This window comes from Staurois parvus, unplaced genomic scaffold, assembly GCF_062004578.1.
Source record: "Staurois parvus isolate SC_StPar_1 unplaced genomic scaffold, SC_StPar_1.0 ptg000210l, whole genome shotgun sequence".
Lineage (NCBI taxonomy): Eukaryota > Metazoa > Chordata > Amphibia > Anura > Ranidae > Staurois > Staurois parvus.
The window spans coordinates 3,006,690-3,031,792 of record NW_028318006.1 but is presented as its reverse complement, the minus strand read 5'-3'; the positions used below and the strand labels follow the sequence as shown (position 1 = coordinate 3,031,792).

The 25,103-nt window shown below is 40.3% G+C and overlaps 1 protein-coding gene across 1 annotated transcript in view; it reads right to left on the bottom strand.

Moving 5' to 3' along the window:
• The window catches only part of HMCN1 (hemicentin 1), a 468,291-nt gene that overhangs the window by 94,418 nt on the left and 348,770 nt on the right, over positions 1-25,103 (bottom strand). The window contains exons 83-88 of the mRNA XM_089678830.1: positions 22,770-22,983; positions 20,365-20,499; positions 20,027-20,217; positions 18,799-18,880; positions 5,708-5,977; positions 867-1,037 (exon numbers count right to left, since the gene is read on the bottom strand). Of these exons, the coding sequence (XP_089534956.1) occupies positions 867-1,037; positions 5,708-5,977; positions 18,799-18,880; positions 20,027-20,217; positions 20,365-20,499; positions 22,770-22,983 (1,063 nt within the window). The remainder of the gene's footprint in view (positions 1-866; positions 1,038-5,707; positions 5,978-18,798; positions 18,881-20,026; positions 20,218-20,364; positions 20,500-22,769; positions 22,984-25,103) is intronic.

Below are 25,103 nucleotides of genomic sequence, written 5' to 3'. Positions count from 1 at the left end.
GTCTGCACAGGTTCTTGGTGGGACCCCATTCTGTCACTATGAGTTCGGAGGCAGAGGTGGCAGCACAGTGGCTAAATGGTTAGCACTTCCACCTGGCAGTACTTGGGTCGTTGGTTCGAATCCCAACCACGGCACCACCTGCCTGGAGTTTGCATATTCTCCCCGTGTCTGTGTGGATTTCCTCTGGGTACTCTGATTTCCTCTCACACTTCAAAAATACATGCTGGTAGGTTAATTGGTTCCTGTCTAAATCTGACCTAGTATGTGTATGTATGAATGTAAGTTAGGGACCTTAGATTGTACACCCCTTAAAGGTTAGGGACTGATATGTATGTACAATATATATGTAAAGAGCTGCATAAATTGATGGTGCTATATAAGTACCTGTAATAAATAGATAAATAAATAAATAGAGGTACACTGGACAGACGGGTAGGGCATGGGCTCAGCAGTGTCCATCTTAAATATGACATGTTATAAGCAGGGTGTGCAGTAACATGGGATGAAAGGCTTACAGAGGAACTCTGCATTTCTCACACTACACACAGTGTATGGCTCATCTCCAAGTTGGTGAGCTGCCATAAGGTTGATTTCATCTGATTAGCACTCTGCCTGGTCCCAGGCATTGAAGAGCGTGCTCCATAACCAAAGGTACTGCATGTGCAGAGCAAGTGACCCCCCAAAACCTAGCGAGTCCACATCCTCACAACATGGTGTAGTTGGAGAGGTTTGAACCAGCCCACACACTAAGAGCTAAATATTTTATACAGAGTATCTATCAATTTGATTCTATCCAAAGCTAGATGAAATGTTTTGGCTGGAGTTGGGGTTTAAATCTTAGCTGTAAATCGAAGTAAATAAAATACCTGGGCAGGTCTTATTTTGACAGAGACGGGTCTCAGATTCTTCTCCCTGGCAATACAATCCACCATTTGCTGGGGCTGGATTGTCACACAACCGCATCCGTTTTTGTACTCCTTGACCACAAGTCACACTGCAGGATTGCCATGGCAGCCATTCGGAAAATCCACCGTGAACTATAAAATAGTTATAAATCTTGCTGATGGCTTTTGTGAAAAGAACGTATTTTGGTTTCAACTGTCAGAGTTAATGCTTATGCATTGATTTATTGAGGCAAAAGATTCAGACAGAGTGAAGATTCACCTTTTAAAAAAGTTTAACCCCTTCGGGCCTTAGAGTAAAACAAATCTTAATGCCTAAGTAAAATTTTGCAACTTTGACATGTGTTAGTAAAATCGTATATATCATCACAACTACTTTGTGTATCCAAGTGGATTATAGCTTGTTTTTTTTCCCCAAGACATATTGGCCTTTCATTTAGTGGTAAATCGTAATGGCTAATTGAAATCACTTATAACCCGCGCTCGGATACTCCTTGATAAATAATACCAAAAAATGGGCTAAAATATACAGCTGCTGCTTCTGTGAAGGTACTGACCTTTAAACTAGATATTATAGCAAGGAAGCGCTGCCCAATTAAATGTGCAAATACCTCATAATATACATGTCAGTAAATTCATGCAATGTGCTCTATATAATAATATTCTTGTAAAATACACCATCACAATAATTGTATGGACAAATAATTAATTAATTTAAATTGATATAGTCTCTTTATGTGCAAACGTGCAATATTTCTTCATAAAGTGCAACAAATCCTTAGTGGTCCTCTCCGGTAGTCCCATTTACTCACCAACTCAAGTGGACTCTTATTAAATACAAGCGTCTATCGTACTTGTGTGTTTAGATGGGTTCATCTGGGATTTGTAGTTCTCCTTGGGTTCAAGTCCTTTTTCCGATCCCCAGCTGCCACATTCCCACTCACGGATATAAACTCCTCATATAGTTATATAATAAAGAGAAAAAGGGGGCCCACATAGTGAAATACCATTTATTTTAGTTAAAAGCAAAATTGTGTTCCACTCACATGTAATGACAGATTAGTAAGAATACAAACACCGGACCAAAAGTAGCGCACCTGCATGCGCTTCACCGACGTGTTTTGCCCCTCCTATGCCCAGTGGGAATCAGAAAAAGGACTGGACCCCTAGGTGTACTGCAAATCCCAGACGAACCTATCTAAACACACAAGCGAGATAGACTCTTGTATTTAATAAGAGTCCACGTAAGTTGGTGAGTAAGTAGGACCACCGGAGAGGTTTGCACATAAAGAGACTATATCAATTTAAATTGATTAATTAATTGGCCATACAATTATTGTGATGGTGTATTTTGCAAGAATAGTGTTATATAGAGCACACTGCATGAATTTACTGACATGGTCATTATGAGGTATTTGCACGTTTAATTGGGCAGCGCTTCTTTGCTATAATATTTAAAGGGTAATGGATAGCTCCTGATTTTTATTAAAGAAAAACTGTCCCAAAATAATACAAAAAAAACATTTTTTTTTAAATTTAGCTGTGTGTTTCTTGTTACTACCGTAACCTACTACCAAAGAACAACCCAAAATACATTTTCATGACGATCGCAGTGATACCACACATGTGTATTTTATTTGTTGTTTGTACCCGTAGTGAAAAAAATGTTTTTTAAAAGTTTTTTTAAATCCTGACATTTGACCGTGACCTTGACCCAAACACTAACCCTGACACTGACCTAGATCAAACCTTGATCTAGGTATTTTTTTTTTTAATTTAAAATGTATTTATTTTTCTTTTTTTTTACACACTGTTTTTTTCTCTCTGCAAGGAGATAGAGAGACACACTATATCTCTCTCTTCCATTTAGAGAGAAAGAAAATACAGGGGCAGGCTTTACAGTGACTGATCACTGTGATAGCCAATCAGAGGCTATCACAGCAATCAGGTGACCTGAAATCAGTAGTTCCAGGTCCTGATCGTTAGTACGGGACCCGGAGCTCACAGTGACACCCCAGTCTTTGTGCTGAAAGCGCACCGTGCACAAAGACAGATATGCAAATATGTGGCCCCACAGAAAAAAGCCCAGTTCTATTTGTGTGATGTCCGCACCAAGGAGTTAATAAAGAACTCCAACCATATACAGTAACTACACCAACCCAGTGTGCTAGAAACCAGCCCTCTTCTGCTAATGTGCAAACATTAAAAACAATTAGAAGACGCTCCTATTTAGCATTCCATAGCTGCAGAAATCAAAGCTGCATTTCCTTAAATTGTATTAAACCCAAAACAAAAATGTAATTATATTCAAACTTACCAATTCTTGTTTTTTTTTTATTTAGTTTTTTATTTTATTTTCATCTGGTAATCCAGCTAGTAAATCTGTTATTTTCAACTTCCTTTAACAGACTACACTGCCCAGCAAAAGTGGCAATTAGAGGATTACAATAAAGCCTTTTAAATTGACAGGGGTGCTTATAATGGTTAACTTTTATTGATTTATGTAAATTCTTTATCCCAAAAGGAAAAAAAAACTATTGATGTAACTGATTTAAAAGAATTTTGGCTGTGATTTAATAGTCAAGTTCATCTAAATCTGTGAGTGCATCTAACACTAATGTCTCCCCAGATTGCCAATGCTGATGTCCAAAGGTTTTTCAATAAATGTTGCACTCCTAATTATTATCACTTATTACCAATATAGTGATTGAACAAATATCAAAATATGTGATTTAGAGCAAATTCATAACAAACAAATATAAATTACAAACAAATAAATATTAAAACATAAACAATAAAAAATAATAAAAAAACAAACAAAAAACATAAAGTATCTGATAACTTATTAGTGATAGTCCCAAAATATAATGTGATCCAAAAACAATTAAGAAAGTGAATAAAAAATATGAAAAAGTCTCTATTATTATAAGAGTGATAAATCCCAATAAAAGTGATCAAAAATAAGTGATTGTGATTCCCAGTGACTCCTTATTGTGATTAGGTTATGCGCTCACCTCCTTTTCAGCGCTGCACACATAGTATACTCGCCATCCACGGGTGTGCAGTGCCCTCTTAGTCCCTCCCCTACGCGTTACGCCGCAGGTCACGCAGCTTCATCAGGGGTTTGTGATTGCAATCACAACCCCCTGATGAAGCCTCGTGACCGGTGGCATAATGCGTAGGGGAGGGACTTTGATGGCACTACTCACCCGTGGACAGCGAGTATACTATGTGTGCAGCGCACACAGTAATCTGCAGTTGTTTTTAAACAAAGCGGTTTCTTATCATACTTAATGTGAGTGCATTTGGGCACACAATAAAGCACTTTTAAACTTTAAAAGGATAAGGCACTATGTCTGTATTTTGTTCTACTGAGGAACATTTAAGGAAGAGATATGGAGCAGGAGAAGGAGTGAAAGATCCCTGTGGGGATAGTGGCAAGGAGGATAAGAGCATTGGAAAGCAATTAAGGGATACCCACCACTCTTCACATGGTGCAACAGAATATCTAAAGTTCCATAGGTGAACAAAAAGCGAAGTAAGCCTATTAACAGGCTGAAACGGAGGTGAGCGCATAACCTAATCACAATAAGGAGTCACTGGGAATCGCAATCACTTATTTTTGGTCACTTTTATTGGGATTTATCACTCTTATAATAATAGAGACTTTTTCATATTTTTTATTCACTTTCTTAATTGTTTTTGGATCACATTATATTTTGGGACTATCACTAATAAGTTGTTATGAGAGACTTTATGTTTTTTGTTTGTTTTTTTTTTATTGTTTATGTTTTAATATTTATTTGTTTGTTGTGAATTTGCTCTAAATCACATATTTTGATATTTGTTCAACAACTATATTGGTAATAAGTGAGAATATCTAGGAGCGCAACATTTATTGAAAAATATTTTTTGGTATGCACACATGATATGAGGATGTGCTTTATGTCAGCGATCCTTATTTGATTCCATTAAGTGGCTCACAAGTAATATTTAAATTTGATGTCCAAAGGTGTCACCATTGCTTCTCCTTCCAGAGTTGAGACCCTAAGATAGGAAGTGTGTTACTACCCAGATCACCTGGTGAAAATAAAGGAAGCAAAAACCACTGAAAAGAAAACGAATTCAGCCACCACACTTAAAGACTGGCAAGCTGCAATAAATTCCATTTTTGTTTTGTGCTTAATACAGCTTTAAGTGACCTTGCCAGGGTGCCCTGGAGGAGTGACCACTAGGCAAGGCCAATTACTCGCCATCTGAGCCTTAGTACTGCTTGTCCCCTTTGGCTAAGATAATGCATGGTAATGCACAACTAATTATTAAGGAATATCAGTTATGCACATTAATTAGAAACTGAAAGAAAATAGTTGCAAAACTGTTGTATATGGAAGTGACCTGGTAATTCTGGTGAAAACAACTCAGGAGTTCCCAAGAAGCATATGAAGCTGGGGGATGTTTAATATGTTCTGCATTTTTCAGTGCTGAAATGTAAGATTTACTACACTATATTTTAAAAAATAATTTGATGTTGTTTTAACATTTTCTTTTTGTTAGTGAATGGTTCTTTGTAGTTAACGCAGGTCCAATAGCCTGATCAAATTTAGTAAATTACTTGCTCACATTTTGCTAATAATATGCTACATCATTTATGTGAATAGGGTCTCCTTTTGATAGGAAAAATAATGACCTTATGATCTTTCCTACTAATAACATTGGCATGGCTGGTATAATACTGGCACAACATGTGCGTTTTATATTGAATGTTGTGTATTGCTATTTAATATTTAGATAGTGTAGTAAAGTACCTTGAACAATGAAAGAAGACTTAGCCACAGCTGATCCCATGACATTCGTAGCCCTGCATTCATACACTGATGTATCTTCTTTACGAACAGCGACTATATGCAGAGATTTATTTGACAATATTGAAAACCGGCTATCCCCAGAAATAGGACGAGTAAGACGAGACCAAACAATGTCAGGAACTGGTTCTCCTTCTGCCTGACAGATCAAAGTCACAGATGTACCAGCGTTCACAGTCATGTCAACTGGAGGAATCTTTATAACTGGAGGTTCTGTCAAGTAATTAAATGAAGAATCAGAATGTTATACACTGGTGACTACGGACCTGACAGAAACTCACAACAGTGTTTTTATCATTAGTTCAGAAATAGCATGTACTTTACTTCTATTAAGTGTTAAAATTTTTTAAGTGAATTTAAAGTTAACACTTTTTTTCTAGTTTTTGCTAGAGTAGGGAACAGTTAAAACTCCTGTCAGCTTTCTGCTACCTCTGGTCCACTGGGGAGATTTCCTTTTACTTCCTGTCCTAGGTGTCACGATCGCGGTGTCAGACCCCAGCCCTCCTCACCAAACTTGTGACCGAAGGACTAGCCAATCTAAAACCGCGACGTCACGTGCGTAACAATGCCACACTCAGCTGCACCCTGCACAACGAATTTCCAGCTAATTGGACCACAATCAATGCACTGGCACCCTGAGCGATTGTTACTGGGTCAGGTTAATTATGCAATTAACCCTTCACACTGCCACCACCTCCTTTTTGTACAGAGAAAGAGGAAACTCGGCGATATCAGCTAAAACACTATAATGGTTGAGATAATCGTCTTCATAATACGGTCATACAGAGGGTTAAACAAACACAGTAGCGTTCTCTTTAGAGGCAGAAATTCGTAAATTGCAATAAAGCGCTATAGAAACAGTTCAACACTATCAGAAGGAAAGATTTATTACTAAAAGGTCAAAGGGTGCAATAAAAATATTTACAGAAAAGAGGTAACTAAGATATATATACAGTATAAACATACAGAGACCAACAGCACAGCAAAGAGATATCAGAGAGAGGTGAAAGGGTTAAGGTACTTGCCAAAGTCCTGGGTTAGCAGATCCAAGTTTCAGAGCAAAGGGGCACGGGTCTCCCCAGGTGGTATTGATGTTAAAATGGGAGATGTCTTCAACTCAGCTCTTAGGCCTGACAGCTTATTTTGTAGTTCCCCAGCAGGGGGTGTCTCTGAAGTCAAGGACCAATACCCCATTTAGGCGTGTAGGTATGGGAGGATACCTCAACTAGAGCCAAAATCTCCCATAACTCATATTTTGGCCCATAACTGTCCATCTGCACAAGTGACATTCCACCCGCGGGTAGATTATTATGCAGACACGTCTGAGGATTGATTAGATATGAACTATGAAATTATACACTGAACGGTTCACAAGATCTATTTTTCGGCCTTCCTATGTATTCGAGACAATGCGAGTGACCTACCAAACTGTTCGCCTTCTCGTGGCCAACTGACGATATGCCCGGTTTTTATGTAAGTCTCTCATATTCCAAGATATGAGACATAGGGGAAAACTGGATTTTAACAAGTGTTAGCTGGTCCCACCTTCCTTGGAATGTCGTGAACTCCAGGGAAAGCTTGCCTTATCTTATACGAGATGTTACATTTTACAGGTTCTTCAGACAGCTAGGCCCCAGCTCCCTTGGGGACTTTATAGCTCCTTGCCCCTGTGCTGGGCCCTGGCCTCCTGTGACACTCCTACACACATACACACTGGCCAAATGTCGCTGGGACTCTCAGAAAGGGAGAGGGGAATGAGGGGGAAATATGTTGGTCAGGATAGTTAACCCATTTGCCAAGATGGAGGTCCTTCACAAAATGGAGGACTGCGTCAGTCTCTGGGTATACGCTGTTACACTAGGGATGGAAGAAGAAATAAGAAATCTCTCAACAATGAATTGAAGTCCCATCTTGGATAGTTTCCATATGAACAGGTGTCTCTAATGGATAATTATGCCCTAACAACTTTGTATTCATAGGTCGGTTGTAATAGCTTGAGAAGACCCAATCCAAAAAATAGCCTCTCTTCCTAATATCTGAGGGAAAGTGCTCTTTATTCCATAAGCATGATATTTATACTCAACATGGAACCAGTAAAAAATGACTTACCTTCCTGATCTACTGTATATGCTGTCTGATCCCTATGTTGGATAATTTTTGGACTTAGTGAACTATTTAGTAAGCACTTTTTGGATTGAGTCTTCCCAAGGCATGCCAAATGACTTATGAACAAGAAAGATGTATTTTTTTTATGCGTTTGCGTAATACTGGCTGTTTGGGTAAGTTACCTTTTAGCAATTAGATTATTCTTAGATGTGAGTTATACAATATGCAGGGCTCTGCTTAGTTTTTAAATGTTTTTTGAGGAGTTGGAACATGAATCAAATAAATAGCATGGATTTAAAATCTGTTACTTTTTCCTGATTATAAAATGTACTGTATATAATATATAGAGAAAATATACACTATATTGCCAAAAGTATTGGGACACTCCTCAAAATCAATGGATTCGGGTGTTCCAATCACCTCCATGGCCACAGGTGTATAAAATCAAGCACCTAGGCGTTCAGACTGCTTCTACAAACATTTGTGAAAGAATGGGTCACTCTCAGGAGCTCAGTGAATTCAAACATTATACTGTGATAGGTTGCCACAGGTGCAATAAGTCCATCTGTGAAATTTCCTTTCTACTAAATATTTCATGGTCAATTGTTAGTGGTATTATAACAAAATGGCAGCAACTGGGAACAACAACAACGCAGCCATGAAGTGGTATTATTATTATTATTACATCGAGTTTATATAGCGCCAAAGGGTTTGCTCAGCGCTGTACAATAGAGGGGGGGGGACAATACATGAAACAGTACAGCAACTACAAACAGCACACGAGGGGTTAGAGGGCCCTACTCTTTCGAGCTTACAATCTAGGAGGGAGGGGGTAGTGGTACAGGAGGAAATGGCTGTGGGGGATGGAGTGGTAGGAGGAATGAAGGAGAATGGCTGTTAGGTGAGGGTGGGGTAGGCTTCCCTGAAGAGGTGGGTTTTCAGGGAGCGCCTGAAGGTGAGGAGGGAAGGTGACAGTCTGATGGATTGGGGTAGTGAGTTCCAGAGGATAGGGGAGGACCTGGAGAAGTCTTTCAGACGTGCGTGGGAGGAGGAGACCAGGGAGAAAGATAGAAGGAGGTCCTGTGAAGAGCGAAGGGTACGGCCAGGGTGGTACCTGGGAATCAGGTTGGTGAGGTAGTTAGGGGCAGTGTTGTGAATGGCTTTGTAGGTCAGAGTGAGTAGTTTGAATTTGATGCGTTGGGCGATAGGGAGCCAGTGGAGGGATAGGCAGAGGGGGGTGGCAGAGGTGGAGCAGTTGGTGAGGTGGATGAGTCTAGCCGCTGAGTTCAGGATGGTCTGAAGCGGGGAGAGCCTGCACTGGGGTAGGCCGGTGAGGAGGGAGTTGCAGTAGTCGAGGCGTGAGATTATCATGGAGTGTACGAGTAGTTTAGTGGTGTCTGGGGTAAGGAAGGTGCGTATCTTGGCGATGTTGCGAAGGTGGAGCGTGCATGTGTTTGTAAGTGATTTGACATGAGGTTGGAAGGAAAGGTTTGAGTCCAGAATGGCGCCAAGGACTTTGGCCTGCGGGGCGGGATTGATGGTGGTGTTGTTGGTAGTGGTGGGGGGGGGGGCGCGGGCAGGGGGGAAGACGAGAAGCTCGGTTTTGGAGAGGTTAAGCATGAGGAAATGGAGCGACATCCAGTCAGAGATGTCGTTTAGGAGGTGAGTGATGCGGGCGGAGAATGTGGGGGTGAGGTGGGGGGTGGAGAGGTAAATTTGAGTGTCATCAGCGTGGTAAGCCACGTAAAATGACAGAATGGGGTCAGTGCAGAAGTCGCCAACTGTCTGCAGAGTCAATAGCTACAGACCTCCAAACTCTGTGTGGCCTTCAGATTAGCACAACAACAGTGTGTAGAGAGCTTTATGGAACGGGTTACCATGGCCGAGTAGCTGCATCCAAGCCTTACATCTCCAAGTGCAATGAAAAGTGTCGGATGCAGTGGTGTATTCTTTGGAGTGGCAAATCATGCTTCTCTATCTGGCAATCCAATGGATGTGTCTGGGTTTGGCGGTTGCCAGGAGAACGATACTTGCCTCACTGCGTTGTGCCAAGTGTAAAGTTTGGTGGAGGGGGATTAAGGTGTGGGGTTGTTTTTCAGGGGTTGGGCTTGGCCCCTTAGTTCCAGTGAAGGGAACTCTTAAGGCATAAGCATACCAAGGCATTTTGGACAATTTCATGATCCCAACTTTGTGGGAACCGTTTTGGGATGGCCCTTCCTGCTCCAACATGACTGCGCACCAGTGCACAAACCAAGGTCAATAAAGACATGGATGAGCGAGTTTGGGGTGGAGGAACTTGACTGGCCTGCACAGAGTTCTGACCTCAACCCGATAGAACACCTTTGGGATGAATTAGAGTGGAGATTGTGAGCCAGGCCTTCTTGTCCGACATCAGTGCCTGACCTCACAAAAGACAGGCGTCCCAAGGCCCAATGCCGCAAGGCCTGAAAAAAAAAATAATTTCTTTACACAAGAAAGGTGAAGGCTACAAGAAGATCAGCAAAGCTTTACTTATCAGTCAGAATACTGCAAAAGTGATACAAAATTTAACAAGATGGAACTGCAACCATCTCACAAAGATGTCAAGGCTGTCCATGGAAGTTAACACCTCGACAGGAGCGTCTTCTGATGAGAAGGGTAGAAGAAAATTGCCATGCAAGTTCACTGCAGTTAGCTAAAGAAGTAGAAAGCTAAACTGGGGTGATTGTTTCCTGTGACACAATATGGCGTACATTGCAGAGGAATGGCATGCATGGGTGTCCTCTATGAAGGAAGCCTCTCCTAAAGCCCATGCACAAAAAAGGCCCACCTAGAATTTGCCAGGACCCACGTGGGAAAAAAAAGACTACTGGGACTCTGTACTCTGGAGTGATGAGACCAAGATAAATGTTTTTGGAACGGATGGCTTTAAAACTGTATGGCGTCGCAAAGGTGAGAAGTACAAAGAAAAATGCATGGTGCCTACAGTGAAACATGGTGGTGGTAGTAAATAGAGATGAGCGAATCGAACCTGGCGAAGTGGAATTCGTTTCGAATATCAGGAAAAATTCGATTTGCATCGAATCCGAATTTTAGCAAACTTTGGGTGCACGAATCAAATTTTTCCCGATCAGCCGGCAAAAGTGTCACTGCAGAGAGCTCCGCTATTTCTGACAGTTCTGACAGTTCATTTACAGCGGTTGAAACATTGTATCTATTTGTTTCCATTTAGGATACAGATGTTTTTATTCGGAAATAAATAGATACAATGTTTCAACCGCTGTAAATGTGAAGGAACTGTCAGAAATAGCGGAGCTCTCTGCAGATACACTTTTTGCTGTACTTTAATTCTTCTTCTTTTCATTCTTCTTCTTTTCATTCTTCTTCTTCTTCTTCTTTTCATTCTTCTTCTTATTCTTTTCATTCTTCTTTTCATTCTTCTTCTTCTTTTCATTCTTCTTCTTCTTCTTTTCATTCTTCTTTTCATTCTTCTTCTTCTTCTTTTCATTCTTCTTTTCATTCTTCTTCTTCTTCTTTTCATTCTTCTTTTCATTCTTCTTCTTCTTCTTTTCATTCTTCTTCTTTTCATTCTTCTTTTCATTCTTCTTCTTTTCATTCTTCTTTTCATTCTTCTTCTTCTTCTTTTCATTCTTCTTCTTCTTTTCATTCTTCTTTTCATTCTTCTTCTCATTCTTCTTCTTCTTCTTTTCATTCTTCTTCTTCTTCTTTTCATTCTTCTTTTCATTCTTCTTCTTCTTCTTTTCATTCTTCTTCTTCTTCTTTTCATTCTTCTTTTCATTCTTCTTTTCATTCTTCTTTTCATTCTTCTTTTCATTCTTCTTCTCATTCTTCTTCTCATTCTTCTTCTTCTTCTTTTCATTCTTCTTCTTCTTTTCATTCTTCTTTTCATTCTTCTTCTTCTTCTTTTCATTCTTCTTCTTCTTTTCATTCTTCTTTTCATTCTTCTTCTTCTTTTCATTCTTCTTTTCATTCTTCTTCTTCTTCTTTTCATTCTTCTTTTCATTCTTCTCATTCTTCTTTTCATTCTTCTTTTCATTCTTCTTCTCATTCTTCTTTTCATTCTTCTTCTTCTTCTTTTCATTCTTCTTTTCATTCTTTTCATTCTTCTTTTCATTCTTCTCATTCTTCTTTTCATTCTTCTTCTCATTCTTCTTTTCATTCTTCTTCTTCTTCTTTTCATTCTTCTTCTTCTTCTTTTCATTCTTCTTCTTCTTTTCATTCTTCTTCTTCTTTTCATTCTTCTTTTCATTCTTCTTCTTCTTCTTCTTCTTCTTCATCGTGCCCCGTGACTGCCCAAATGAGTGAAGTGTGCGGTGATTCTAAGATCGACGGCACTCATCTGCATGTCATACTGACTGACAGTATTATTTCTCTTCCCCAGCAGACTCCAAGGGCATTTAAATTAAAGGTACAGTGTTCTGCACTAATATAAAGGCTCTCTGAAGCCTAGAAACCCTTTTAATAAGTTAAATTTGCGGCGAATAAATTTGCATCGAATCGAATTTCTCCCGCAAATTCGGCGAATCAGCCGAATCGAATTTTTGAATAATTCGCTCATCTCTAGTAGTAAATATATGGTGGATATATATATATATATATACACAGTATTTCACAGAAGTGAGTCCACCCCTCAGATTTTATTATATCTTTTCCTGTGACAACACTGAAGAAATTACACTTTGCTACAATGTAAAGTAGTGAGTGTACAGCTCGTGTAACAGTGTAAATTTGCAGCCCCCTCAAAATAACTCAACACAGCCATTAATGTCTAAACCACTGGCAACAAAAGTGATAAAACCCCGTATTCTTCTGGGACCTGTTACTTGTCCCAGAAGACTATGGAGAGGGAGGGAGGACAACGTCTGCTTCCAATCGCGTAGGCGATCACAGAGGAACTGGGAGTGGGTACTTGTCCCGCTCCCCCCCCCCGCTCCTCATAGGTGCCAATCCTTAATGGGGAGTGGGAGACAAAGCATTAAAGTAGAACTTCCCCTTTTGGGTGGAACTCCCCTTTAACTGATCAGATCAGTATCCCAGGAGTTTAATTAACTTGATGCTATACTCTGACTAAAATGTGTTCCTTTAATTTTTTTGAGCAGTGTATATTTTATTTTGGAGAAACCCTTGTTGGCAAGAAAAGAGGTAATTTCTTTCTTGTAGTTAGTTACCAGGTTTGGACACATCTCAGAAGGGATTTTGGTCCACTCTTCTTTACGGATTTTCCCTAAATCCTTAAGGTTTCTTGGCTGTCGCTTAGGAACTCAAAGTTTCAGCTCCTTCTATAAATTTTCTATAGGATTAAGGTTTGGAGACTGGCTAGGCCACTCTATGACCTTAACGTGATTCTTCTTGAACCACTCCTTTGTCGCTTTGGTGGTATGTTTTGGCTCATTGTTGTGCTGGAAGACTGATCCATGACCCATTTTCAGTGTTCTGGCTGAAGGAAGAAGGTTCTCATCCATGATTTTATAATACATGGCTCTGTCCATTGGCCCCTCAATCCAGCAAAGTCGGTTTGTACCTTCATCAGAGAAATGGCCCCAAAGCATAATGTTTACACCTCCATACTTGACTGTAGGGATGTTTTTTTTTTTGGGTCATAGTCAGCATTTTTCTTCCTCAAAACATGTCAAGTGAAGTTAATGCCAAAGAGTTCAATTTTGGTCTCATCTGACCCCAGCACTTTCTCCCAATCCTTCTCTGAATCATTTAGATGTTCATTGGCAAACTTCAGATGGGCCTGTACATGTGCCCTCTTGAGGAGAGGAACTTTGCAGGTACTGCAGGATTTCAATCCATGACGTCGTATTGTGTTACCAATGGTTTGTTAGGAGACAGTGGTCCCAACTGCCTTGAGATCATTCACAAACTCCTCCCATGTAGTTCTGGGCTGATCCCTTACTTTTCTCATGATCATCCTTACCCCATGAGGCAAAATCTTGCATGGAGTTCCAGAACGAGGGCAATTGTTGTTATTTTGTATTTCTTCTATTTGCAAATAATAGCTCTAATAGTTGTCTCCTTCTCACCAAGCTTCTTGCTGATGGTCTTGTAGACCATTCCAGCCTTGTGCAGGTCTACAATATTGTCCTTGACGTCCTTTGACAGCTCCTTGGTCTTGCCCATGATGGCGAGGTGGAAGAAAGAGATTCTGTAGATAGGTGTCTTTTATACACATATCGAGTTGTCATTAGGAGCACCTTCTTAAATTGACAGGACTAATCTGTGTATCACATGAGCACATAGCCAGTCTGTGGGAGCCAGAGTTATTGATGGTTGGTAGGGAATCAAATACTTAGTTTACTTAGCGAACTGAAACTCAATTCATAACATCTGTATAATGTTCCCTCTATTGCATGTGGTTGATCATCCCTTCCTAGCACAAATCTCCTCCCCTCTCCAAAATTATCCCCTCTAGCATTTCCTCAAATTACCCCTCCTAGCACAAATCCTCTTCCCAAATCCCCCCAGCACAAATAGCCCCTACTAGCACATCCCCCCCTAAATTTCCACTTCTAGAACAAATCTTACTCCCTGCTGACTAAAAATTCCCCCTCACAGCACCAATCCCCCCCCCCCCAAACTCTCCCAGCACAAATCCATCATTCCCCTCTTCCAGAAAAAAATCCCTCCTCCTAGAAAAAATCCTTTTCCCCACCCCCCTCCTAGCACAAATCCCCCCAAATCATCCCTCCTAGTACAAATCCCCCCTTCCCCTCTTCCATTACAAATCTTCCCCCCATTCCATCACCTAGCACTAACCCTCTTGTCCTTCACCCCTACTAGCACGCTCTGATCCCCAAATGCTTCTTACTCTGCTCCCCCCCATTTCCCCAGTGCAAGTCCCTCCTCCCTCTAACACACAGACCTCAGATGCAGCATATGGCAGAAGGCTGTGGTATGTCTTTCCTCCCAGGCTCCTCCTCATCTTCACATGTCAGACTTGTGAGTGAGCCTAGGTGAAGATAGTTTCTAACCCGTTGGACAGGTATCTGGCAAGGAGAGATGCCACTGCTATCCCAGTACTATGGGATTACAGCTCTGGGACACAACTGTCTCTCAGATCAGAACTTTACTGAGTTTTCTCACTCAACCCCTAGCCACATTCTTTGCTGTGAGGAGATGGGGGTGGGTGAACAAACCCTGCATTGTCCCAAGCTGACAGTTCTGGTCCAGGAGTGCTGCAGCAGCAGGAGTGTGGAGCTAGAGAAGGGTGAGAGCACAACCCGCACCTCCTTCCAGCTCTCTCCTCCTTCAAAGACTTGTGTTGCCACTACCCACGCTAAGCTGACAGGAGTAGTGATTCTGCCGTCACTACTCCTATCAGCTTCTAGCATCAGGAACTCTCCTTGGCAACCCCCCCACCTCACATGATACCAGCACTCAGGGCAACCACCTCTTCTGCCCACCCTTTGTCCCGGCCCTGGGTTGATTACATCATTTGGTGAAGAATTGATCTCTGCAGCCAATTAACTATTATAAAACAAGTCTTTGACAGCATTCACCTTAACGTACACAACATTTTCTCTTATATTTTACAAATTTGTCAAGAAACTTATCATTCGAAAAAGGAACAGACGGGGAGGAGCCGCAACATGGTGCCGTAAGCAGCATGGCTGGAGAGCTCCAGATGCCAGCCTGCTAACATGTGTGAGGCGCCCTAGGTTGAAAGAGCTTTACCTGGATCTGGAGCAAGGTGGAGTATGCCCAAGGACCGAGCGTGTGGACCAGAGCCTCGGTGAAGCGGAGGCGCGGGGAGCTGTGTTGAAGGTGGTCCTCTGTGCTCTGTTGGCCGGCGGGGGACTGGCAGCGAGTGAGGGCAGAAGGACAAAGTGAGGAAGGGTCCTCGAGGATTTGGAGGGACCCATAGGTGCCCGGGGACTGCCTGACCGGTAAGAGTGCAGCTCCCAGGAAATGCCTGGAAGTGGGCTACGGTGAGACCAGAGTCCAGTATCCCCCTGAGGTGAAATATCCTAGGGGCCCCACTATCCCTCTCTGAAATCACAACGTATACCCACAACAGCTCTCCCAAAGCCCACTGTGGGAGAGAATAACAGTGGTCCAAAGACACAAGACCTGAAGGGGATTCTGTTTGCACTGGGGATCTCTAAGCAGATGGGACAGCAACACAAAAGCAGCACAAAGAGGAGGGTGAGTTGTAGTAAGACTGTAAAATATGTCTATGAACTGTTACTTATCTGCATCATACTAATATACTAAGTGTTTGCTCTCCGAAGAAGAAGCAATAAAATAGAGGGGTCTTGGGGACTTGTGACTCAGAGGGACCATCCATCCATAATTTCACTATATTTAAAATATACGATACGAGGAAGGGAAGGATGGGCGGGAGGGAATGGGATAGGGATGAGGAAGAAGGTCCACATTACAAACTATCTGTATCTCTTATCGTGTGAAAGAAAGCTAATAGGTCAAAATAATTACAATAGAAATTAGTTGGATTAAGTTTATGACATATAATGTGAAAGGGTTAAACTCTCCCAAAAAAAGACATAAGATACTCAGGGAAGTCCAGCAATAATCAATAGATGTAATATTTCTTTAAGAAGCCCATTTAACCCGAAATACAAATGTGAAACTATATTCAAAGTATCACCAAATGTGGTATTATGCAGATTCATCAGTAAAAGGGGCAAAAGAAGTATCAATTGGGTTTTGAAAAAATGTTGCCTTCTCCCTGTAGGACAGAATGGAAGACCTGGAGGGTCGGTTTCTGTTTATCAGGGGAAAGTTACAAGGAAGGGAAAACACATTGGCAAATATTCACTGTCCAAATAAAAACCCAGCTAAGTTCTTAGAGGGGGCGCTGAATTTAAAAAGGGGTATCTGGTTGTGGCAGAGGACTTTAATTTAGACCCTCAATGGGATGCAAAATCATGTGCAAGGAGAGAAGAGGATAGGGAATTGAAAGCTACTATATAAACATCAACTGGTGGATGTGTGGAGAGAAAGAGACTACACCTTTTACTCCCATGTTCATGGTTCATATTCAAGACTAGATTACATAATGATAGAGTATAGACAGTTGGAGACATTGATAGGCTCCAACATAGAGGTTATGTCTATCTCTGACCACTCTCCCGTTAAGATGATGTTACAAGTAGGGGGAGGCAAAGACAAAATACTCTCTTGAGGTTAAATGAAATGCTTTTACAGGACCCCGAGGTAGAGAAAAGGTTAAAACTGGAAATTGAACAATTCTTTGAGTACAATGAGACCAATTAAATATCTGCGGCAACAGTCTGGGAGACACATAAAGCTTATATTAGGGGAATACTGATCTCTATAGGAATATAAAAGAAGAAGGAACGAGGGGAAAGAATAAAGTTGGTGATGGAAGAGCTCCATAAACTTGAACAAATGCATAAAAAAAAGAACAAAATAGATATATATCAGAAGATAATATTGAAAAGAGATGAGTTAAAAGATCTGATGGAACAAGAGTCAAGGAGGATATTTAATAAGGTCTCAAAAGAAAGATACCAATGGGAGAATAGACCTGGAAAACATTTAATGAGAAGACTTAAGAACAAGAAAGCCAGAAATTTTATTGAAAAAATTAGAGACGGGAAGGGAGAAATAGCATATAATACACCTGATATTGCTAAGAGGTTTTATAAATACTGTAGTGAACATTATGGTGTGAGAGGTGGCAATCAAAGGGAAAGTGAAGAGGAGAGGAATACAATTAGACAGAAATATTTAAGGGAGGTAGATTTGCCACGATTAACACAAGAAAAATTAGAGACTCTCGAGAGTCCTATTACCACGGAGGAAATTAACTCAACCTTAAAGAACACGACTGTAGGTAAAAGCCCAGGGCCAGATGGGTACACAGTGGGGTATTTTAAAAAATTCAAGGATCTTCTTGTCTCCAAAATCTGTAGATATATATGAACGCAGTAGGAGAGGGGTTGGAAATGAGGGAGGAGTCATTGCAGGCCCACATCACGCTCATTATAAAGGAAGGGAAGGATAGCTCACAATGTGCCAGTTATAGACCTATATCATTACTAAATACAGATACTAAATTATATGCGAAGGTACTGGCAATAAGACTGAAGGATCTGATGCCTGAATGGGTTCATTTGGATCAGGTGGGTTTTATACCGGGAAGAGAAGGAAGGGATAATGGCCTGATATCCTTGATTCTTGTACAAAGAGCTAAAAGAGAAAAAATACCAGCAATATTTTTGTCGATAGATGCTGAAAAGGCCTTTGATAGATTTAATTGGGGAATTATGTTTGATACATTAGAAACATTAGGAATAGGGCCTAAAATGATGAACTAGATAAAAGGATTGTATAAACACCCATCAGCAGCGGTTAAAGTTAATAGATCTCTCTCTCAGTTTTTTAGAATGTACAATGGCACTAGACAAGGATGTCACCTTTCTCCTCTATTGTTTGTTTTGTCTCTGGAACCACTCTTGGGGAGGGTAAGGAAATGTATAGATATAAGGGGGATAAAATTAGGAAAAATAGAGCTAACCCTAGAATAACGTTGCCTAATTTAATGAAACTATTAAAACAGTATGGGGAGATATCAAACTTGAAAATAAACCCTGCAAAATCAGAAATTTTAAATATAAATCTCTCAGTGTCAGAGAAGACTGGTCTACAAAAAGAATTCCCTTTTACTTGAAAGAGAAATGAAATAGGATATCTTGGAGTAAAATTAACCACCTCATTAAAAAGCAAATTACATCCCTTTAATAAATGAAATCAAGGAAGAGTTAAGAAGACTTTTAAAAGGAGGAGCTTCGTGCATCAGACGAATAAACCTGGTTAACATGGTGATACTTCCAAAAATTCTGTATATATTCCACATGCTCCCGATTTCTCTTCCAGGGTCCTTTTTTGGGATAATTAAAAAGATAATTATCATTCAGCTAGGTAAATTAACTTACTTTGCAGGGACAGTGTTACTGTGTGTCCCATTGTTCCAGCATCATTTGTAGCTATACATATATAATCACCAATGTCTTCATTCTGTGAAATAGAAATTTACTGAAAATATTAGGAATACAGTATGCATATTACAGTATATACTTTAACAAGTTAAGAAAACAAATATAAGTGAAAACTAGGAGGAAAACTGTAACATTACTTCATGGCAAGAAAATATTTTTTGGCCACTGCTGTAAAATCATTCTCCTATCAAGTTCATAGGGAAACATAGGAGGCTGAACAAAAGGAATTATTGCTCATCCGTGGAGGATATACTCACGCTCTAGATTCTAGCTCTTCAGTCCATAGCAAAGTGCAGAAAAGGAAACAGGGGACTAGCACAAATGTAAGGGGCCGGGACTAGCAAAAACGTAAGAACTAATGGGGCACAAAGTTAAAGCAGTATTAAACCCAAAACCAAAAATGTATTGTATTACAGCTTACCACTCATTAGATATTGTGGCTGCATCAGTTTTCTTTTCTTTGACTTTTTTCCCTCTGTTTTGTCTCTGATGCTTGAGCACAGGAGGCATAGCAGACAGCACTATTGTCAGTCTGGCGGGGGGGGGTAGTGTTAAATGTATTAGAAAATTTAGTTACACTAACAAATGGAGGCCAAACTCCAGCACACACTTTACAATCACTTACAGTAAACAGGTTTTTTTTATCTTTTGGTATAAAAGTTTTACATGACAAAATAAAAGCTGATCATTCTAATCACCCTTGCCACTGGTAAACGGATTGTCTCATCCATGTAAACGTATACATTATGTAAATAGAAGAAAGAAAGCCTACAATAGAAAACAAATGCATCCATCACATCTAAGAATTTGTAAGCTACAATATAATATTTGCTTTTGGGTTTATTACTGCTTTAGGTTAGGAAGTGATAGGCTTTACATTGTAATAAATGGTTTAATAAGATGACTTGGTTGAGCTACCAGTTTGGAGACCTCATCATCAGAAACCCTAGAAACCTTTCATGGAGACTGAAAAATAAGGGTAAAAAAGTAAGAAATATAAAAGTAAAATTAAATAAATTGAGGGAATATGCTGTGTTATACCATATACATATATAAACAGGGAATATACTGTACACCATGGGTTGTGCTGTGTCTTCTAGTAAATGGTATTCTTGTAGAACAATAGCTATGAAGGTGTGGGTAGATTGGTTGCAAGCTGACTTACTGTTGTGTTGTAAATTGCAAGAGAGCCATTAATGAACTGTTTAAATCGCCTATTGAAAAGGATTTCATTTTCTTTCCTACTCCATTGAATTATAGGGATGGGGTTTCCTTGTACTATACAATTTAGGATAATGCTTCCTCCTAGTGCTGCAGTCTGATTGGTGAGGTGAAACCCAACAAGAACAGGAGGCTCTGATGGTAAGAAAGAAATACTTGGTTAGCAAATGTAAAGAAACATATATACTGTATATATATATATATATATATATATATATTTATTATTATTATTTATTTATTAAATGCATAATGGGAGAGTGCTTTATTTTATTCAATACCTACCTTTTACAAAAACATTCACTGTAGCATTAATTGATGCAACAATATTTTCTGCTATGCAAGTATAGGTGCCATCATCCACTTTTGAAACCCTCTCAATTATAAGATCATTCAGATATTTAGATTGCCCAATCTGCACTGTGGGATAAATCATAGTAGAAGGAATGATCACATACTATACAATATCATTTTGCTTTTGAGTCTACATACTATACACTTTTGAAACATAGAGACAGATAATCACCATTAGGGTACCTTCACACAGAGAGATGTCTACTGCAATCAGCAGGGGATCCATGAGCGGATACCCTTCTGAATCAGAGCAGAATGGATGTCAGTTTTTTTACACACAGTTTGTGTCTGGCAAACAAAGGGATGCATGATAGCGTGATAGCGAGATAGTGTGATAGCGTAATAGCTCTGTGGGTGACTGGATGTAAATGGACTCTGCTGTCTGTTTACATCAGGCTACCTCCAATCCATCATATTTAGGTCCAGAAAAAGGAAAGAGGATCACTGATAGGCTGAGCCAGGTGCTGGTCCAGGCATCTGGGTGGATCCCAGTGATATGGTCTGGATCTTTCAGAGCCTGGACCAGCTCTGTGAAATCATCAAACAGCTGCCTTTAGTCCGCTGTTGGATGATAATGGGTCACAGGAATGCAGAACGAACTGACACGCCTGTGATCCATAGAAGTACAGCCAAAAAAAAGCTTTGGTTATACTTCTCTTTTAAATTTCTCAAATGTAACATATACAAAATTATTATCGTGTAACTAGAGAGAAAAAAAGTTTTTTTTGTTTTGGATAGGGTGGTAAGGAGATGTTACAGGAAGCATAACATTCTCCACAATTTCTCCAGACCCTGTCACATCTGTCACATGTGTTCAGGGTTAACGTGCTCTCATCTGTGAAAAGCACAGGGCGCCAGTGGCGGACCTGCCAATTCTGGTGTTCAATGGAAAATGCCAATCAAACTCTATGGTGCCGGGCAGTGAGCACAGGGCACACTTGAGGACATCAGGCCCTCAGGCCACCCTCATGTAGTCTGTTTCTGATTGTTTGGTCAGAAACATTCACACCAGTGGCCTGCTGGAGGTAATTTTGTAGGGCTCTGGCAGTGCTCATCCTGGTCCTCCTTGCACAAAGGAGCAGATAACGGTCCTGCGGATGAGTTAAGGACCTTCTATGGCCCTGTCCAGCTCTCCTAGAGTAACTGCCTGTTTCCTGGAATCTCCTCCATGCTCTTGAGACTCTGCTGGGAGACACAGCAAACCTTCTGGCAATGGCACATAATGATGTGCCATCTTGGAGGAGTTGGACTGCTTGTGCAACCTCTGTAGGGTCCAGGTATTGCCTTGTGCTACCAGTAGTGACACTGGTGAAACTCGGGAAAAACAGTCAGAAAAGGTGAGTAGGGAAAAAAATGTCAGTGTCCTCCACCAATAAAACCATTCCTGTTTTGGAGGTTGCCGCATTGTTGTCAATCTAGTGCACCTGTTGTTAATTTCATTAACACCAAAATAGATGAAACTGATTAACAACCCCCTCTGCTACTTAACTGACCAGATCAATACGAGTAGTTTAATTGACTTGATGCTATACTCTGATTAAAAAGTGTTCCTTGAATTTTTTTGAACAGTGTATAACATGACCCAATAAAAAAGGTCATGGTCATTCTCCTAGGCTTAAAAAAAAGTTGTCATGACAGAAATATGTCAGCTGCCATTGCTAACCTCTCCAGCTGATATTGCTGGTTGCCTTGCTGTCAAAATAATGTTCTTACTTCAACACTTTCTTAAGCTCTGACCTGGAACAAGTATTCAGAAGTACTGTCTCCACTCTGTAACTACTGCATGTTGTTATGAGTTGAAAAGTCTTGAAGCTAGAGACAATAAGGCAACTAGCATTTTGAGAAGGATATAATTGATGGCAGCCTTCATTTTTCTAAATTTTCTTATATTGAGAACTGGCATCAAGATAAGGAATTCGAACATTTCTCTGACTTTTACTTGCTGTTTTCTTGCAAACAGTCAGTGACTCAGATGTATCAAAGCCATATACAGGTAGGCAATTAGCATTGTCAGCAATGGCAACCTCCATGAGTCTACTCATTATAATGTCATCACATGATGTGTGTGCATCAAAATCAAAATAGCAACTTTTTTGGCTTTTTACCATTTGCCATGGTTATAGTTTACATTCATTTATGAAAAGGTCAAATAAATTAAAATGAAATTGAAATTGTGGTGCAATTACCACTCCTCCCAATTCTGGCTGCTGGATAATCAACACAGATTCAGCCAGGACAAATTTATGTTTTACACTATCAGTTAATTAAATTATGTTTAATAATTTGACAAGATTGAGTGAAATGTTTCAATCATAGCTCCTGTTAGTTATACTTACCAGGTGTTGATTTATGCTTAAATGTCCATGTTATATGAGGGCGGGGGTTTCCTGTCGCTTTACATGTTAATCTCAGTTTTTCTCCTTTATTCAATGACAAATCTGAAGGCAATTCTGTAAAGGATGGACCATACTGGATAGTGATACTAACTGTGTGAGAATCCTTCCCAACTGTATTACTGGCAGTACAGGAATAATTACCCGTATCATGATTCTGTATAAAGTAAAAACAATTGCACTATAAGCATGTGCTTGCATTTAGAAGTATATTTCCAGCCTATGGTATGTAGATATTATTATTTTAATTTAATTCTGAATATTATGTATATTAAATAAATTACAGCTTCTGGCCGCTTACTTACTTATGTTTATAAACAAAGTGACTGGGGATTCCTTTCATCTGTACAAGACCCTTATCCTAGATGACAAAGAATATCTCACCAGCACACTAGTTAACTCCATAGAAGAGTCCAATGTGACATACCTGATGAAGGGATCCTGCATGGCTCCGAAACATTGCTATTTTCTGCTGTGATGTTTTCATTCAGTAAAGGGTTGGACCCTTTTATGGAGTTCCCTGGTGTGCTGGTGACATATTCTTTACCTTGAAGTCATTCCATTCTCCAGCAGGTGATCACTAAAGCACCCATTCATTCCTCAATAAGGGTCTGGTATGGATATCACACCATACAACCCCCCCCCACCAAAAAAAAAACAATGTAGGGCTCACCATGAAGGTCTTAGTGCCCACCACTTGCACACAAACATAAAACCCCTATGTGACTTCTCTCCACATGTGCAGTAAAACCTTTGATGCGGTGGATTGGATCTTGATGAAATCAACATTACAACATACAGACCTGGAAAAATGTGTTTACATGGATGGGTGCCATTTATTTGCCTTCTACAGTGGTGGTGAGGGCCGTTGAGGCAATATACATATATTTTCCTTAAGCAACAGAACTAGACAGGGATGCCCTTTGTCCCACCTATTTTTTGATCACTCAGATTAGAGCCCCTCCTTCGATACATTAGACAAAATATAACTGGACTAAGATCATGACCATACCTACATAAAGCGTGGCTTATGCTGAGGACCATTTTTTTGGGTCGCCAAACTTGATTTTACCTATCCAGCATAACATCTGAAAAATTAATGTCTTCCCCTGCATACTGTATATGTTTCAGGCACTAGACTAGATTTTTTTTTGTTATTAGTACAGTAAGTGCATCAGTAATTTATTTGTCTGGGCCAACTAGAATCCAATAATTTACAGATTATTGATACTGACCAAGGTCTATGGAACCATGAACTTTTTGGACCTGAATAAAAATCATTAGATGACTAACTTAGTCAGAACTCCAGACTGGTGCAGACACTCCCCCCTAAAACAAAATAGCTTTAGAACAAGAAAAAAAAATTCCCCCTTCAGAGTCTAGCATAACTTGGTCAAAATCCTTCAGTCTCCTCTCGCATTGCTAACCTAATAAGTGACATATCGGCATGGATGTCACTCCACTTTCTCAAACTCAATCTTTCCAAAACTGAGCTCATACTATTCCCTCCAGCCCATGCCCCCTCCCCTGACTTCTCCATCAAGATCAATAATACAACCATCAGTCCCTCCCCTCATGCCAGGTTACTAGACTCCCATCTGTCCTTTCAGCCCCAAATCCAATCGCTGTTCAAATCTTGTAGACTTCACCTCCGCAACAACTCCAAGATACGCCCGTTCTTAACCTCGGAAATTACTAAGCAACTTATTCACTCCCTGGTTATGTCTCGCCTTCATTGTTGTAACTCCCTCCTCATTGGCCTACCTCATCGCAGGCTATCCCCTCTTCAGTCTATCATGAATGCTGCTGCTAGACTCATCCACCTTACTAACAGTTCCATATCTGCCATCCCTCTCTGCCAATCCCTCCACTGGCTTCCCATTGCCCAACGAATAAAATTCAAAACATTAACAATAACATATAAAGCCATTTATAACTCTGCCCCAAATTACATCACCAATCTTGTCTCCAAATATCACCCAAACCGTACTCTCCGCTCCTTGCACGACCTCGTACTCTCTAGCTCCCTTGTCTCCTCCTCCCATGCTCATCTCCAGGACATCTCCAGAGCCTCCCCCATCCTCTGGAACTCTCTACCCCAATTTATCAGACTATTGCCTACTCTGCTCACTTTTACGCAATCTCTGAAAGCCTATCTATTCGGGGAAGCCTACCCTGCCCTCAGCTAATAATGGAGTCTTCTATTCCTCCTACCAGTCCATGCCCCACAGTAATTACCTATTGTACCACTAGCCCCTCCCTCTTAGATTGTAAGCT